We start from the raw sequence: 18,347 nt of genomic DNA on the forward strand, positions 1-18,347 counted from the left end.
CCCCATATTAAAAATTAATATTTTTCTCCATTTCTCAGTGAATATAGGTAATATATTTTGGTGCATTTAAACAAAAAACAATTTATTAAACAGATATACAAATAATATTTTAGTCACAGAACATCTTTTGAAATTGAAAGTTAACACAATTAAATTCATGCAAAATATTGCATACAAATACAAAGTACATTTCACTAGAATTTTATAGATTTTTGTTTCTCCTGACTTTTGCTATTTTTGAAAATTTTATTTAATATTTTTCTTTAACATATAAATTTGGGCTACTAATTTTTGAAACATTATTTTAAGTTATTTTGTTGGATAAGCTCCAGATTTGGCTTCAGTACTGACTAATCTAATGCATATGCACAAGTATAATGTTGTAAAGTATCTTATAGAAAATAATAATTTAAATGAGAGATTTGTAAGGATGTACTCAAATATGCTGAGCACTGTACGTATAGGTTGTTTTTCCTAGCGAAAAAATGAAACAGAGGGGGTATCCCGATCAATATTATTATTGTTTTTTTGCTAATTAAAACAAACACATTTTTCATTGTTCGTTTAATTTTATTAAGTAAAGCATTATCTTATGCAATAAACATGATCTTATTCTTAGTCTATCAACACACATATACACACATTCTACAACTCTACATGAAACAGGAAAAAAAGACAATGTCATATAGATCGATTCATTAGGGGCTGCAAAGCAAGTGAAAAAACTATTTAAAAAATTCGTGAACCTAAAATAATTATTTTAAATATAATTTAAATGCATTTTAAGCCAAACGATTTTGCAAATCTGACTGTAGAACATAATATGACCAAGGAGTAAAAAAACTGGACTTTTTGAAGTGAAGGCGTGGCCTAAATTTGATTAATTAGAACCATAGCCAATAGTCCACGACTAGACGTTCTCAAGCGGACGACATTAGCCAATCGGCAGCTTACTGCAAGATGTGGGCGGGACATGCGTAAACAGCTGATGGTTGAGCCGGAGGAGGGCAGTGCGGATGGGGGAGATCACAACAATCAGGCATCATGAGATTTTTGTCCAGTCTCCTTTTGGCAGCTCTTATAGTCGAACAGGTAAGACCTAAGAAGACACTGAAAAACCCGTATTCTCTTTGATGTGTTCCTCTGCGGGTTTGCTATCAGGTAGTTTCAGTTTCATCCAATGAGTCCTGGCTAGATGCTATGTAGGATTAGCTTGCGGTGGACTTGAGCTCGTGCATGTTTGGGGCCCGCGCGGCCGAGTCCTCGCGCACTCCTGTTGACATGACACTCTTTTCGGACAAACTCTGATCAAACACAGGACAAACTGCTATTTTAGGTGGATCACTATTAAACGTAAACATTTATTTGATTCTGATTGTTTATACAGTAAACGGTTAAACTGTGCACGAGTATAGGTGTCGAGCTTTATTCTTCATTCTTCTACATACGAGTGCATACAGGACCACGGTGCTACAAACTTACTAAACATACATATATAAACACAACAATAGGTAAAATTACAGATGTACACAGCTAAAATCTATCAGACTGTACACATACCCTACTGTTATTAAGTGGTTATGCTTAAAATCGGAGATTTTTTAACGTAATACAAATGTAAACATGCACAGTAGGCTACCACTACAGTAAAACTCATTTAGTTGGTAAAGTGTATGTAACTATATTTAATACATATATTTATATGTCATAATCTAAAAATAATAAATTGCCTGAGAAATATACAGTTATACACAGCAATGGAAAAAAATTAAATGACTTGAAATTTCTCATTTCCTTTAGATGTTTTATTTATAGTTGTGTAGACGTAATTGTTTTAGTCTGTAAATTAATGACACCTCTTCAAAAAAAAAAAAAAATGTGTGTGCATAAAATAACAAAAGGTGCCATGTGTTCAAACAGATTTTACATGTTGTTTTGAAATATCGCTGTTACTTAAGCTTACTTAATAACTAGAATTTATAATTATTTATTTGGCAGGGACTGTGTACATTAATGATCATTGCTGCAAATGCAGCAGAATTAGCCAGAAGGCTGGGCAGATGTTAAATATGTCACCCTAAAAAACAACAATTATACAATCAGTCAAACATAGTTAAGAAGCACTAAAATAGGCAGTTAAGTAGATCTTAATGAAAAATGTATATGTACAAAATAAACTAAAAACACTACCATTGTATAATAGAGATAAGAGTAATTAGGACATATTTAAACAACAAATCATTAAGATGGCAGCCACAAGTGGTAACATGATAGGTTGGTACAAGCTAATACGAATAAAGGCACGTCTGATGTTCCATAAAGCAGATTTTTAAATGTTTTTTGAACATATTGTATTTGTTATTTCTCTGATGCTCCCAGGGACAGAGTAATTGGTGGCTTTTTTTAATCACAACAAATGAAACATTGTCTTTTTCTTTTAACTTTGTACAAGGTTTTAAAGGTGTGTTGTGTGTCTATCTTAAGCATATGCAATTATTGTCCAGAGTTGCAGAAAAGGTCAGTTATGATATCCCCTAAAACATTTTTATACAACATAGCCTTTCACGCTACTAGCTGTGTTATTATCAGTCCATTTTGTAGCAACAAGCTGATTTAAATAGCTCATGAAAGACATTTTATTTCATTACTTTACATAATTCTCTGTGCATTTGTCTATGTAGTTTCTTAAGTTTTAAAAATCTCTATGCAACATTGTCACCTTTTAACTGTAGATTTAAATGCATCTTCTTGGCTTCCTCCAATTTTCAGCGTTCATTTCTTTGGACAAGGATGAAATGCACAAACTGGTTAACAAATATCATGAGTAGTGTCTTTTCTGATTGACAGGTTTTAGGTGAATATGGCATGGCTCATTTCAGCGATTGGGGGAACAGTAAGGGCAAAGATTACTGCATATTCTTCAACTCTCAATGGGCTCGACTACCTCAGGACCTCAGTAAAGCCGTTAGTAAAAAAAAATTACTATTATAGATACACACAAGTGTTTTCAGACTGTTATTATTTGATAAAAGTAAACATCCTTTTCAATTTCAGATCAGTAGCAGTGTTAAAAAACAGATATTGCATAGTACAGTTTAGTAACACATGCCACTCATAAACTTTTTTCGTATTTTGGTTATAGACACGGCTGCAGACCTATGATCTGACCAGTTCAGTGCTGTGCTCGCCCTCTGATGTACCTGAGGGTGGCTTCCCAAACAGCATCCCAATGGTGATGAGAGGAAATTGTACTTTCTATGAAAAAGTCAGACTGGCCCAGATCAATGGTGCCAAGGGACTTCTGATTGTCAGCAAAGACAGGCTGGTAAGACACTGTAACGGCATTAAAGCCGCTATGAACATTCAAGGAAACCTCTTTACAGGTGGCACACTGAAATGATCTTGTTTGAAATGATCTACAGACTCCACCCTCAGGCAATAAATCCCAGTATGAGGAGATTGGCATCCCAGTGGCTTTGCTGAGCTATAAAGACATGCTGGATATCAGTAAGGTAATATATAAAAGAGAAACTGTTTGCTTTCAGTATTATTTTGCTCAATAGATTTATGTTGAAGTTCTTTCTCAACAATTCATTTGTTTTTGGAAAAAAGTTGTTAAAAGCAGTGGGTTGCACTTGTTCACAAGCTCTGCAATTTTCTCCTGTCACATCTCGTATATCTAACAGATTTCTTTAAAGTTGTCAAGCTATTTCTCTTATGCACAAGTTTTCCTGCTTGAAAGGAAGACGCATCATCAAAGGAGTTTTTACTGGATTTCACTCATCTATTTATTGCATCATAAATGGTAAAATAAACAAAAATACAAAATATGTAATTAAATTGCAAAAAACTTAAAAATACAAACATTTGTGAATTTTGTCTGAATTTTTATACAGCATTTACAAATATAATGAATTAACACTTGCTAAAGCACAATCCACAGTACAGTTAAATATACTGAACTTAAATATTTAGTTTTAAGACATTTCAATGAAATAAGATTCTGCTGCTATCAGCTTATGAATCACTGTAGAAAATTAACATCTTAACGTCAATCAGATAGCCCAAATGATGATTAAAATGATCAATACTACAAATTTGTGCTTCATAACATCTTCTAGTTTCAGAAAAAAACTATTTGTAACGTCAAATAATTAAGCTGCGAGCAGATAAACACTGTAGGAGCACGTTTTTCTCTGTGGTGAACTTGAACTTGCTGCTTCACAGTTAATTTGCCCTCAAATGCTGACATGCCAGCCACGATTTTCTTGCAATGAACAAAGTAAAGTGCTCACCGGCTGCCACTCCAGGACTTGATGATGGTTTTCGAATGTTGTGCTTTCTCTTTTGCTCAATTTCGGAGGAGATTCAGCTTTGGTGGTGGTTTCGTTTGGTGGAGATTCAGTTCTGGTTTGGTTTCAGTTTCCTTTTTATCTTACGTGAAAGCCGAACTACTGCATGTCCTTCCGCCTCTTCCTCCGATTGGCGGATAGATTTTTTTTCCCTTTTATTTTAGTTTGACTTGACAAAAGTATTACACATAAAATCCAAAGAAGGGAATTAAACTGAATGGAATATTGAATAAAACGTTTGCGAATAAAGCACTGTTTCCATCCAACTAGTAAAATAGAACAAAAATCATTTCCCGATGAACTGGGGGTGAATATCAAAAAGAAAGTTGGAATTTGCTGACATATAAGAAGTCACTGCCTTTTTCTTATACTTATACTCCGAACACTATCAAAATTAACACCAGGGCATACAAAATCTGGTAGCCCGATGTCACATGGCTATTGCTTTTTTCAGCCAGGCTGCCAAAATCTATCTACACCGTGCCTGATGGGCTACCTAGATTTTGGTAGCCGGACAAAAAAAAAAAAAAAAAAACAACACGCTTATTTCACACAGCCACCGTTTAAAAAAAACAAAAGTGAGGCTGTGGTGGGATGAAACCCAAAAGTATAAGATCAGCACTGTAAACATTACAACAACTGCTGTGAACTACAAACCTCCAGCTGTTGCTGCAAAGTGCAGATAAAGTGTAAACATCACTTTAATATCTTTCAGTTAAGTCTAATTTAAACAATAAAAAGAATATTAGGAATTATCAAAATCAGAATCTCTAATAAGATGTTCTCTTAATCATAAATAAGAGTAATACGCTTAAGTGTCCTACTAGGCTTTAAAGTAAACACCATGGGGACACTTCCCAACTCCTCTGTAGCACACCCTCGTGTTGTCTGTAATAGTGTTGTTCCGGTGTTCACCAGTGCTCACCAGAAATGACTGTGATTGTCATTTGTCGTAAAGGTCATTTGTTCACTGCTCTTCACCGAGTGCAAACATGGACAATGGAGTGTTTTAAAGCCGCGAAGATCAGTTGATTCATCAGACGATCGCTCATCTGTGTTTGCACTCTGTAAACATCGGTGAAGTTCGGTGAACTGATGACCTTCACAACCAATCACAGTCTTTTTTGTTAAGCAACAATGAATACTATGGCAAATCAGTGGTGTTTAAGAAAGTGCTCAACAGCACTTAAATGTTAGCAGGAAATTGACATTTTTTTTAAATTTCAGTACCGAAATTCAGTATTGTGACAGGTCTTTTGTAGTGAAAGAATCAGTTCATTAACTTGAGTTTGATAAAATGGCATCTAAAAGGTTTGCTTGGGGAAAGAAAACTTTAGCTAACTAACTTTGTGCCTTTTCCCCTAACTTAGCAGAAAACGAGGTCCGGTATCCATTTTTATTTTCACTATACTTTCAGAACTAACCTTCAGGTCACTCGGAAATCGTTGAAATGATAAATTTGTGTCACTTTCTCTCTTCGCTGATGAGATATACAGCCCGGTTCACAGACGCGGACACCGTTCCTGTGTGACTTCAGGTGATACTACCGGGTTTCTTCCCACCGTAGCCTCGCTTTGACTTTTAAAATGGCAGCCCCCTGAAATCAGTGTATAGCCCCGGCATGTCGAGTTACCAGATTTTGCGAGCCCTGATCAAAGTCATAACTGGCTAAAACTGGCAGTGTGTGATTGTTAAAACAAAATCTCATCCCTTTTTTGATGTGTATTTTCATAATAGTTCTCGCAGTTTTTCTTATCACATAAAAAGTTTATCTTACTACTTATTCGCATCTTGGTGTTTACATTGAGCATTTTTTTATGCACATAAAAAGTTAGATGGTAATATAGCTAATGTCGCTTTAGAGCATTAAATTAATTTACATTGTATCAAGATCGTTTAAATAAAGCCAATAAATGTACTAAAGCTGTTTCTTTCTCTCTTCTTTGTGTCTCTAGACATTTGGGGAGAAAAGGCAGGTGGCCATGTATGCGCCCAATGAACCGGTGGTGGACTACAACATGGTGCTGATATTCCTGATGGCAGTGGGCACGGTGGCTTTAGGAGGATACTGGGCTGGCAGCAGGGACATTAAAAAGTAAGAATTGTGCCCTTTTAGCATTGTGAGCCCTTGAGGCACAGGCCGCAAGATGAATAAGTCATGAAGCTGACAGCGTGCAGAATCCGTTCAACTAAACCCACATCTGTGTGTGCCGGCAGACGCTACATGAAGCACAAGAGGGACGATGGTGCTGAGAAACAAGACGAGGAGACCGTTGACGTCACCCCCATCATGATTTGTGTGTTTGTGGTCATGTGCTGCTCCATGCTGGTGCTCCTGTATTTCTTCTACGATCAACTGGGTAAACAAAGTATCCCATTATTTGTGGTTTTCAGGAGTTCTTTGTCTTTAGCTTGATGATTTCATTCATTCCTCCACAGTGTATATGACCATAGCTACATTCTGTCTGGCGTCTGCAGTCAGCCTGTACAGCTGTCTTTGGCCCTTTGTCCGAAGAATACCATTTGGGAAATGCAGGTAAGATATGCTCTTGAAAAAAGATGAAATTATATGAGTTCCTTTTAGCTTTGTTGTAAAGAAAAACCTTGTGTGTTGGCAGGATTCCTGAGAATAACCTTCCATACTGTCACAAGCGGCCACAGGTGCGCATGTTGATCCTTTCGGCCTTCTGCATAGGAGTCAGCGTAACTTGGGGAGTGTTCCGCAATGAAGACCAGTAAGAATGGTTAACCACTTAAGGATTTGACATTTCCTACATTTACATGGACATCAGTAATCTAATTATTTGCATTAATTTGAATAAGATGACAATGTGATTAAGGTGTTTACATGAGTTGCTTTTCCTGTCATGTTCCCGTTTTACACGTTATAGCACAATAATGTCATTACTTCACCATTCAACGCTAGTTTCCTTTGGCATTTCACACAACAGTTCGTGTTTATCAAAGATCCATTTGTGATTTTGGTTCAACTAAAGTTAATTTCTCACGCTCTATGTGCAAATAGACGACGGCGGATACAATATTCTCAAGCAACAGGCCACCCTTGCAGTCAGATACTATTGAGTTTCGTTCACTTACTTTTCATTCATGTCCCCGAGACAAACTTAGAGGTACTGGATGAGCACAGAAATCATTTCCCGTTTCCACCAAAAAAGTGCTCTCTTGCTTGAAGCCATTCTCATTTGTTTATCAACAAATGCCTGACAACTGCTGTGTGTGCGTCCTGTCGCAAAATGTATCAAAAAAGTACTACAAAATGGTAATCGCTCGATTAAGGGTGCTTCCACACCTGTAGATCAGTTGTTTTGTTCTGAAGTAGGGATGCAATTGTTACAATGTTGCTTTTTTTTCTTGGTGCGGTTCGCTTTCACATTGCAAAGTTTCTAAACGGACCAAAACAGCTAAAACAAGTCACGTGCAAGTAAACTCCTCACATTGGTCAGAGTTCCACGGTTTATTTTAGTCTCGCTCAGCTGTCATATGTTCCTATTTTAAGTTATGACGATGAGCAAATAGAATTTTGCATAATAGGCTTTACATTATAGAGAGAGACAACAAATAAAACAAGACTGCTGTATGGTCAATTTTCGGATAAACGGCTTACATTATTAATTCACCATGCTTTCACTTTCATATTTGACATGAAACTATATTTACCCGTAGGAATGATGACATCCCACCCTAATCGACATTCTCTCTTCATATAGCCATAAATGCCTTATGACATATCCTAGGGCTGTGCAATTAATCAAAAATCCGATTTCGATTTCGATTATGCCTTCCAACGATTATGAAAAATCATTAATCGAGATAAACGATTATTGCATCATTTATCGCCCCCTTTCCAGTTGTACACGTGTTGCTCTTAAAAGTGCGAAAGGCCGCATGATTCTGTGTGCCGCGCACACATAGAATTGAAGCATACAGTCAGCATTCGGTCTCACTTGCACACTGAGACGAGCAGAGCGCAGTCAGGACACACATCTAGTCATCTTAACGTGAGCGCTTTAATGGTCAAATAGGAGTCAAAACGCGGTGTTTAGTGATTATTCATGTCAACCATCATTTGTGTAATTATCAAACGAGTTGAGAATCAAAAGAGACGCGAAAGAGAAACTATTAAAGAGACAGTGCGCTATAATCCTTCTGCCGCCTGTTTTTATGATTATTAATCAAACAAATGGAGAACATGCCTCTGCTCTTGACTGAAAGACTTTTGTAGACTTTTGAAATACTTTTGTAGCTAAAGTGAAGATGCTTAAAGCACAGTTTGTTTTATATTTTTTTCTATTGTATTTATTTCTCTTTCCTTTATAGCGTGGAAAATAACTCGGTTGAAGTCTGAATTATTAGCCCTCCTGAATATTAGCAACCCTTTTCCCCCCAATTTCTGTTTAATGGAAAGAAGATTTCTGAACATAATAGCTTTAATAACTCTTTTCTAATAACTGATCTATTTTATCTTTGTCATGATGAGAGCACATAATATTTGACTAGATATTTTTTCAAAATACATGCATTCAGATTCAAAGTGTGATTTAAAGGCTTAATTAGTGTTATTAGGCAGGTCACTGTATAACAGTAGTTTCTTCTGCAGACAATCAAAAAATATATTGCTTAAGGGGGCTAATATTATAGACTTTAAAATGGGTTTCAAAATATTTAAACCTGCTTTTATTCTAGCCACATTAAAAATAAAAAAAGCCTTTCTCCAGAAGAAAAAATATAAGAGGAAATACTGTTAAAATTCCTTGCTCTGTTAAACATAATTTGGGAAATTATTTTTTTTTTTTTAATTCTTAGGAGAGCTAATAATTTTGACTTTAACAGTAATCGTTTTGAATAATCGTGATTTCAATTATGACCAAAATAATCGCGATTATGATTTTTCCCAAAATCGAGCAGCCCTAACATATCCATAATACACTGTGGTATAGCCTGGTTTGTTAGTTTGTATTGGTTTTTACTACAATCAATCCACTGCAGAGTTCGTTTCAAATGAGTCGACATCACCTGATTCAGGTCATCTCAGACTGATTGTTTTGGCGATGCTGGTTTCACATATGCCAAACAAACTATGCTAACAGGGGAAACGCGCCAGGTTACAAAACAAAAGTCTAGGTGTGAAAGCACCCTAAGGTGTTTAAATGTCAGTAGTGCACTTAAATAATATGACTAAAATAGGAATACTCCACATCTTAATAATAGACTGTAAAAGATATGGTCCGTGGCGTCACCAATAGGTTTCTGAAAATAGCAAAAGAAGCTACGAGTAGACATGGCCAACTGTCGCTATTTTGTTTGCGTGTCATCACACCCAACGTGAGTGACCAAATAAGGGCCAAGAGGCAGAGCCTGAGCGGAGCTACTGCTAGCATTCCCTGGTGAATTTTACTCACCAGGGAAGTGGAGGTCATGTGAATGGTTTTGTTAGTACAATTAAGTGCACACAGCAAGCCATATCATCTAATAATTGTATCAAATGAGTTCAGTGGCTAATCAGCAGAGGTGAAGTGACGGCGACCAGCAAAACCTAGCTGTCACTTAAGTGGCCACAGCCTTAATTATGCAAACTTAATATAACTTAATATAAATGAAACGGATGAGTTATAAAAAATTCACCCCCCTCACAGTTGTCATGAAGGGTAATTTTAGCTGTAAGAACCAAAATCGTTTTTTGTATCATGCTGTAAACATTTTTTTCCACTGTAAAGTTGGTCATTTTAACAGAGGGGTCAATAGAAATCTGCTGTATTATGGAGCCAAGACTAGCGGAATTGCAGTTTCAGTAACTTCTGTATTAGCTTCACGAGGGAGAGCAGGAGGTTGCTGCTTGGTCTTTATTTGATTTGTGTTCAGTTCGATTATGAATTGTCTAAATAAAAATAAATAAATAAATAAAAATAAATCACTGCTTACATGTTACACTCTAAATCAGAGTATTGTCTTTGTGGTATTAAAATTGGAGTATTGGGGTCCATGTTAACGTACTGCTCTTCAGCACTATATCTGATTAAAAATATTGTTCCTTAGGTGGGCATGGATACTTCAGGATGCATTAGGCATCGCATTCTGTCTCTACATGCTGAAAACAATCCGGCTGCCCACTTTCAAGGTCAGTTTAAAAATGTTGGTGAACACCGCTGACTATTTGCATAAAGTTCTCATGTTAACATTATCTGCAATGGTTTTCTTCTCATTGTAGGCCTGCACTCTTCTGCTGGTCGTGCTTTTCGTTTATGACGTGTTTTTTGTTTTCATAACACCACTTCTGACTAAGGTTAGAAGATCTTTGTTTCATTTTTAACATTTCACGTTTAGGCAGAGCAGTGCATTATTTAGCATGTTTTGTTTTCTGTTATTTTGTGCAGAGTGGGGAAAGCATAATGGTAGAGGTGGCGGCTGGTCCCTCTGATTCCTCTACCCATGAGAAGGTAGGAAGGTGTATTTATTTTAATTTGTGTAAATACATTATTTTTTTTGTAATATTCTGTGGTGCCAATTTGCCCATATGTGCCTTCATTAGCTTCCCATGGTGCTGAAAGTGCCCAGGTTAAATTCGTCTCCTCTAGTCCTGTGTGACCGGCCCTTCTCTCTTCTTGGCTTTGGTGATATCTTGGTGCCAGGTAACTCGCTAATGCTTTTACGCTAAGGTCGCTAATGCTTTTGCATAATGGTTTGTGGAAAGAAATTGACAATGCTTTGACATTTCAGCAGAACAGAATTATTAAAGATTGCCATTTTAGTTCTATTTTAGGTCATGGTAAAGTACTTGCACAATGCTGTTGTATTCTCCAATAAAATATTACTCTGATAAAAGTATAAACTCCTCCTTGACTTACATTCATTTTGTTTCCGCAGGTCTGCTGGTAGCTTACTGTCACAGATTTGATATCCTCATGCAGACTTCTCAAATATATTTCCTGGCCTGCACTATCGGTAAGACTACCTTGTTAAATTCAGATATGTTTAATGTTGTAATGCACCTGGGCTGGCATACACTACTTGGCATTATTATTTAATTCTGTGCTTGGTTATCTGCCTACACTGTAAAACAATGAATGACAAAAAGTCAAGACAGCAAATATTTTATGTTGCTTTAACTTATTTTAAGAAAGTAATCAGGTTTCAACAAAATTTTTTAAAGTTATACCAAGTTTAACCTAATATTTTAGTCAGTTTGGTTGATGTAAGTTGAGATGACTAGAAAAGTTCATTTGATTCAACTAAAAAAATCTAAGGCAACAAAAATGTTTAAGTTTGTTAAATTTGACATCACGAAGAACAAACCATGCAAATGTACACCATGCTGTAATAATAGCTTGGAGTGGCCAGCTATAAGTAGACAGCTTTACTAAACTTGTGCTGTGAGTGAAAATCTAATAGACATCAAGAATAGCCCAAAACTAGACTAGTGGTCAAATAGACAGATATGTGTTGTCATTCATTTCTGTTCATTTGTTGACGAGTCTAGTTTTGGCCTATTCTTAGACGTCTATTAAATTTTCACTGACAGGCCAAGTTTAGCCTTTAGTCAATAGAACAATGTTTAGACATCTTTTAAAAACAAAAGAATGTTTGCTGGGGAGCTTTTAAAAGTTGAATATGAAATTGGAACAGAAATTGCTCAAAAATGAAGGAGACCCTGAAACCAGAGTGTTCAGTACATCCCGTCCTCTGCTTCTCTGTTAAAGACCGAATTGTTCTCTGTTTGTTTAGGCTACGGCATTGGTCTTCTCATCACGTTTGTGGCTCTGACTCTGATGCAGATGGGTCAGCCTGCCCTCTTATACCTGGTGCCTTGCACACTTCTTACCAGCCTTGCAGTGGCACTGTGGCGCAAGGAGCTGCCGTTGTTCTGGACGGGAAGTGGATTTGTGGTGAATACCAGTTTGATATGAGTGCCTTCGGTTGGAAAAGTTCTAGAGTTATGTACAGTTGCTAGAATTACAGTTGAGTAAAACCACCCACGTGCTTCTGTTCCGCTTTTATTTTGCTCTCGTTTTTACTGTGGGTGTTTCTTTTTCTTTAAAGGAGGGGTTCGTTGTCAACTTTACGATTTAAACTCTAAATTTCCAATACGGGTAACTGTCCTTACCACAAAATCTCTTGTTTACATACTTTGATTTTTTTGTTTAAAAGTCCCACAGATCCTAAAAGTAAACACCACGATCTGTAGTAAAACATTTGAAAAGGATTTTTTAGAATTTCTACAAATGCCTGTTTGATTAATTCTAGTGAATTCAATTTAAAAATGTCTAATGTTTTTCTCTAAATGACTGTAGCAGGAAATGCTGTGCTACAGCCTAAAATACACGACTGTTTGTCATTACTACGGGTTAATAAACACCAGATCTCTCCTTTAGGGAGATCTGTGTTTGTCTGAAGAGGTGTATCAAGTTTAATTTCCTCTGCTGTTTAGCTAACAGTGTTTATGCTTTTAATCAAATAATAATTAACCTTGACGTTCGATTTGTATTTAATTGATCTGTGGATGTGGATGTGGATGTCCTGTATATTGTACAGCTATGGGAAAAACTGGAAGACTTTGTGGTGTAGTTAAATAGCAACTTTTCTCTGGTAAAAAAATCATTTGGAAAATCATTTCTGTGATTTTTCAAAATGCATCGCTTTTCTCTCTTAAATTGATTGAGCTTTGTTTTGAACAGCAGATGGCGCTGTATGCTTTTTACAAACAGCTATTATCCAGGGATGGCTGACGTGAAACTGACGTTTCGACATAGTGTCGAGATCCTGAAGCGCAAGTGTTTCAAAACACTGCACCGAAGCATGATTTGAAACACTCAGGTCACGTGACTAAGGTGATTTGAAACACTTAGGTCACGTGACTAAAGTGTTTTGAAACACCAGGTCATGTGACTAAAGTGATTCAAAACATCGGACATTTCAGAAGCGTTTCGAGACCTGACGAATCTGCTTTTGATTGACAGAGTTAGAAAAAACTCTCACATAGCCCAGTGGACCGTGCGTGTGAATATAGTTACTTTGCTGTAAATGTCACAGGTCTGGATCCTGAGTACAAACACTCTAAAATTGTGAATGATGTATTTTAATAATGTTACTGTTTTATGACCAAAACAAGACATATTTATTCACAAAGTGTTCATTTCGGTGTCAAAACAAAGCACGTTACAAGAACAAAGCATTTAAAAACTAACATCTGTTGTTGCATCACCCTGGTTTCGAACCCATTATCTCTGCATGCTAGCCATGAACTCTGACCACTTCACTATATTACTTGAAACCTCAACTCTATGACGTGTAGTTTAATACCTCAATTTGCTTTGCTGAAGCAATTCCACTGAAATACATCTAAAATGACCACTAGGTGTCACTGTAGAGATGCGTTTCGAATTGTTTGGAAGCTTCGACACATTTGCTTCGACTGTTTCAGTGTTTCATGAAGCTTCGCTTTGCCCACCACTATTATTCGATTTTATCCAAACTGTTTGCATCAGATTTCACACAAATACTACTTAAAATAAACAAACAAAAAGACTGATAAAACCATTTTGCCAAACACAAAGTTCTCTTCCTGATGAGCATTTGCATGGTTAAGAATTTGCTTAGAGTGCCATCTGCTGTAAAAAATAAGCTCAGAATCAGTTCAAGAGAGAACATTAATGTATATGGAAACATCCCAGAATCAACGCAGAATGTTTATTCTACAATATAGGTCATGGTTATTCCATCATGTTGATTTAAATGTCCAAAATTATAGTTTAGTTAAAAAACGAAAAATTTGCCGTTCTGAACTGCAAATTTAGAGAAACTCAGTTTTTCTAGTGGCCTCTTAATTTTTTTCCACAGCTGTATTTATAATCTGATCCTTTGACCAATGTCCTCTTTTGAGTGTTCAATCCTTCACTAAGTCAGATCAGAAATCCTTTTCTCATTCTTAATCCTTAGTAAAGTGATTCTAACATTTTTATTGTACTTTAAATTGGTATTGGTATTACTATAGACATGTACACACTACCATTCAAAAAAGAGGTCAGTAAGATACATTCGGCAGTGAAAAGTGGATATTAAAATATTTGGTACATCAAAAAAACTTTTTAATTTGAACTTCGTACATGACCGTTAGAAAAGGATGTTTATTATACTATGAATATGAGTAGTGTGAATTGTATTCGGCTGCACTTTCATTCATAAATTCTCTCTTGTTGCCACATGGGATAATAAAGTGTTCAGAACATCAGTAAATTCAGTTGGTCATCCAGAGACCAATTTCTTGTCAACCGTTTTTCAAATATTCTTAGCTTAGATACTATTTTACTCATACTATATTAAGTAGGAAAGTATGGCAAGTTCAGACAGTGTTTTATTTGGATTCGCTCCTGAAATTATGCTGATTGGGTTGGCAATTTGCACTGGCAACATTCGCAGTTAGTTTCCACTATTTTTGACCAAAGTAATATTACCGCAATCAAAAAAATGTGATCTGCAATTTTAAACTGAACCACTGTCAACAGAGGCATGGTGTTTTACTCCTCCTGTATGCTCTTGAGATGTTGCCATGTCTACTTATTGTGTGTTTTGGCCTAAGCTATAGACATAGTAATGTTGGTGGTTTCAGGTCATGATATTTGTATAGTGGGTTATTTGTTTCTGAGATGAAGTATGGAGTTAAGTTTAGGGCTGGGTGATTAATCGAAAAGTAATTGAAATCGACATTCAGAACCTCTAATTGATCTGATTTTTCCAGATCAATTTATACAGTTACTTTCCCTACAGTTTGTGGAGTCATGTAACCCTACTCTCTTAAGGCTGATTTATACTTCTGCGTCGAACGCACTGGTATGGTTTGGCACAGCATTCGCGAGCTCGTATACCTGCCCACCTTTTAAAAACGTTGCATGTTAGCACTACATTGATGATGATTGGAAGCTGTGCCAGAGATACCTTGAGATACCATTCTGTCTATTAAGATGTTCAAGAAATAATCATAGATGGTGCAGGTTTTCTTCCATTACTTTAATGTTTTTTTAAAGTATTTTAAGTTATTCAAAAATCTTTTACTTGTAATATGTGAGCATATTTACTGTACAAAACTTAGTGAACTATGAGGTCAAGAAAAAAATAAAAATAAATAATCGATCATTAATCGTAATTAAGATAATGTTTATTTATTCAAGGTTTTGATTTTAGGCCAGTGTGGAGTCATGTAACCCTACTCTCTTAAGGCTGATTTATACTTCTGCGTCGAACGCACTGGTATGGTTTGGCACAGCATTCGCGAGCTCGTATACCTGCGCACCTTTTAAAAACGTTGCACGTTAGCACTACATTGATGATAATTGGAAGCTGTGCTAGAGATACCTTGAGATACCATTCTGTCTATTAAGATGTTCAAGAAATAATCATAGATGGTGCACGTTTTCTTCCATTACTTTAACGTTTTTTTAAAGTATTTTAAGTTATTCAAAAATCTTTTACTTGTAAAATGTGAGCATATTTACTGTACAAAACTTTGTGAACTATGAGGTCAAGAAAAAAATAAAATAATCGTTCATTAATCGTAATTAAGTTAATGTTTATTTATTCAAGGTTTTGATTTTAGGCCAAATCGCCCAGCCCTAGTTAAGTTTATTGGGGGTTGTTTTAATTTACTGTATCTTTTTTTTACGATCTGGAAACACCAATTAATCAATACTTCCTCCTGTGATTTACATTTTTTTAAATTAATTTATTTATATTGAATATTAACAGTATGGTCTTCATATCTTTTATATAGATGTGTACAGTCACCAACAAAAATACATTAAAATTATTACATTTTAATATAAAGGTTTTCATTTTTCCGCATCATTACTTCAGTCTTTCAAAAATTACTCAAATATGCTCATAATTATCGATTATGTTTGCAGTTGAGCTGCTTAATATTTTGTAAAAACTTATACTTTTCTTTCTTAAAGGAAGATCATTTATTTAAGATAGATTTTTATTTAAAAACCTTACTGAACCCATATTTTGAATGCTACTGTGTATACAAATAATTTAATTTATTTCTAATTTGAATTCTTATTCGAATTCTTAATCTTTCTCTCATTTTCTCCTCAGCCTCCTCCTATAATCATGGAACAAATCAACTGTACTCAAACCCCAGGACCGTCCACAGATGAACCCCCATCCAATCCAGAACCGGCAACCTCTGAAACCAACAATCAACGCGAGGATCCTACTCCAGCAACCCAAGAGGAAGTTCCACATCTTACAGATGCATCTAATACATAGACACTTGAAGGATTTCTTCTTTTCTTTTGTTTTTGAAGTCGGTTATACATCTGACTGTATATGTAATAGACTTGAGAAGTTTGAACATCTCAGTGCACTTGTTTTAAGCCTTTAAAATTGTGTTCAAACTGAAGAAAACAAGGAAGAAACACAACATCGGCTGTGCTTCATCCAGCTTGTTCATGTTTGATGGTGTTAAGAGGGCAATGGATGAACTGCTTTTAAGGAAATCGCTCTGTGTATATTTTATTTTTTGTAAATCTGCAGTTAGTAAATAAAACAAAGTGCAGCTAGACATTTAAAATCAAATGTCGAGAAAATTCAAGACAATTTTCTATTTGGCTTCTAGTTGATAATGCATTACTGATTGGTTTGGTCCGTATCGCAGCACTGAAGTGTTACATCCTTTAAAAAAAAAATGGTGCTAGTGAGGACCGACTGAACCAAAGGCATCGGTAACGATTCATTCGCTTCATCATCTTTTCTGAGAGACGGTATGAATGGTGTGGTTGATGGTTTTTAGGTTGCAAAGCCACATGATTTAGTAAAAACTTTCTCATGGGTTTGGAATGATTTCAGCTTTAGTAGCATTGGAATAGATCATATTCTCATGGCTTATTGAACGTGCTGTATTTAGATTGTGCCGTTTACTTGATGGAAGGGATATTTGAGATGTCAAAAAACAAAACAAAACTGAAGTGCATCTTTTAAAGTGCAGTTTTTAAGCATACTTTCTAATCTATCAGTTGACAGGTTTTCTGTTTTATACTAGACATTTTGTATTCATGGTACTGTTTTTTTTTTTTTTTTTTTCAGTGTAAAGCACTGACATGTTGTATAATTTAACCATTTCATCCAGTTTATTTAAAATGTTTAATCATGGAAGTTAGTTTGGCACAGTGTTTTACTTTTTTGGGAGGACATTGGGTTCACGTGGAATGACTTTGGACGAGTTGTAATGTTTATTATAACTCCAGCAGTCTGGAGGTCGTGTGTCGTAGATCTTCAGTTGTGAATGCTGAAGCTCTCGATTAGAAATCGACATATGCTGTAAAAGTGTGATTTTTTTTCTCTCAAAGTTGTTGCAAAGTGCACATATTAAAGGATTAATGCATTATGTTATTAACGGTGTATTGTGCTTTATGAGGCTTTACATGTTAAATACTTCAACAGGATTCGCAGTTACTGCAAAGAATTGAGTTGTAAAATACTCTTCACGTGTTCTTTGCATTTTCACACCACATTAAAGCAAAGTGCTGTTGTTGATAACGTTGAAGTAACAAATTTAACACTATAATGATAAAATCTTTAAATTAATCTAAAACAAAAAAAGTTGATTTAAGTTTATTGAAGTTTAATCGTCTCATTTCATTTTTTTCTGTCCCAAAACGCAAGAACTCGTGAAACAGTATTTGAAAAATTTTCTCATACAGCATTTTATGGCTACGTTAACCATTTTGTTTGCTCGTGGTTTAACGTTACAACGGATAGTTCGTTTCCTCAGAAATAGGCATTGACTGGACATTAATACAGGCAAAACCAAATGAACAAATGCACATAAAATACCTGCTATTATTTAACGACAAACGCAAAACGCACCTGTTCTCTCAAGTAAATTTGAAGGCGTCCCCACCGTCTCCCGCCATGGCTCACAAAGAAGAGCAGTCACGCACGCGCAGAAGAGCGTGTTATAAAGTATAGTTAGTATGTATAGTA

The 18,347-nt window shown here is 35.8% G+C and overlaps 1 protein-coding gene across 7 annotated transcripts; it reads left to right on the forward strand.

The window, feature by feature from the left end:
• The first annotated feature begins 962 nt into the window (after window positions 1-962).
• Window positions 963-17,753, forward strand: sppl2 (signal peptide peptidase-like 2). Of its 7 annotated transcripts, none has more exon segments than NM_001045244.2 (15): window positions 963-1,092; window positions 2,848-2,964; window positions 3,143-3,325; window positions 3,423-3,512; window positions 6,308-6,447; window positions 6,570-6,712; window positions 6,792-6,888; window positions 6,971-7,087; window positions 10,407-10,488; window positions 10,579-10,653; window positions 10,745-10,807; window positions 10,900-10,999; window positions 11,235-11,312; window positions 12,093-12,253; window positions 16,458-17,753. In NM_001045244.2, coding segments are annotated over 15 exon segments (1,668 nt in total). In that variant the 5' UTR covers window positions 963-1,044; the 3' UTR covers window positions 16,632-17,753.
• The last annotated feature ends 594 nt before the right edge of the window (window positions 17,754-18,347 follow it).

This window comes from Danio rerio, chromosome 2 (assembly GCF_049306965.1).
Source record: "Danio rerio strain Tuebingen ecotype United States chromosome 2, GRCz12tu, whole genome shotgun sequence".
Taxonomy (NCBI): domain Eukaryota; kingdom Metazoa; phylum Chordata; class Actinopteri; order Cypriniformes; family Danionidae; genus Danio; species Danio rerio.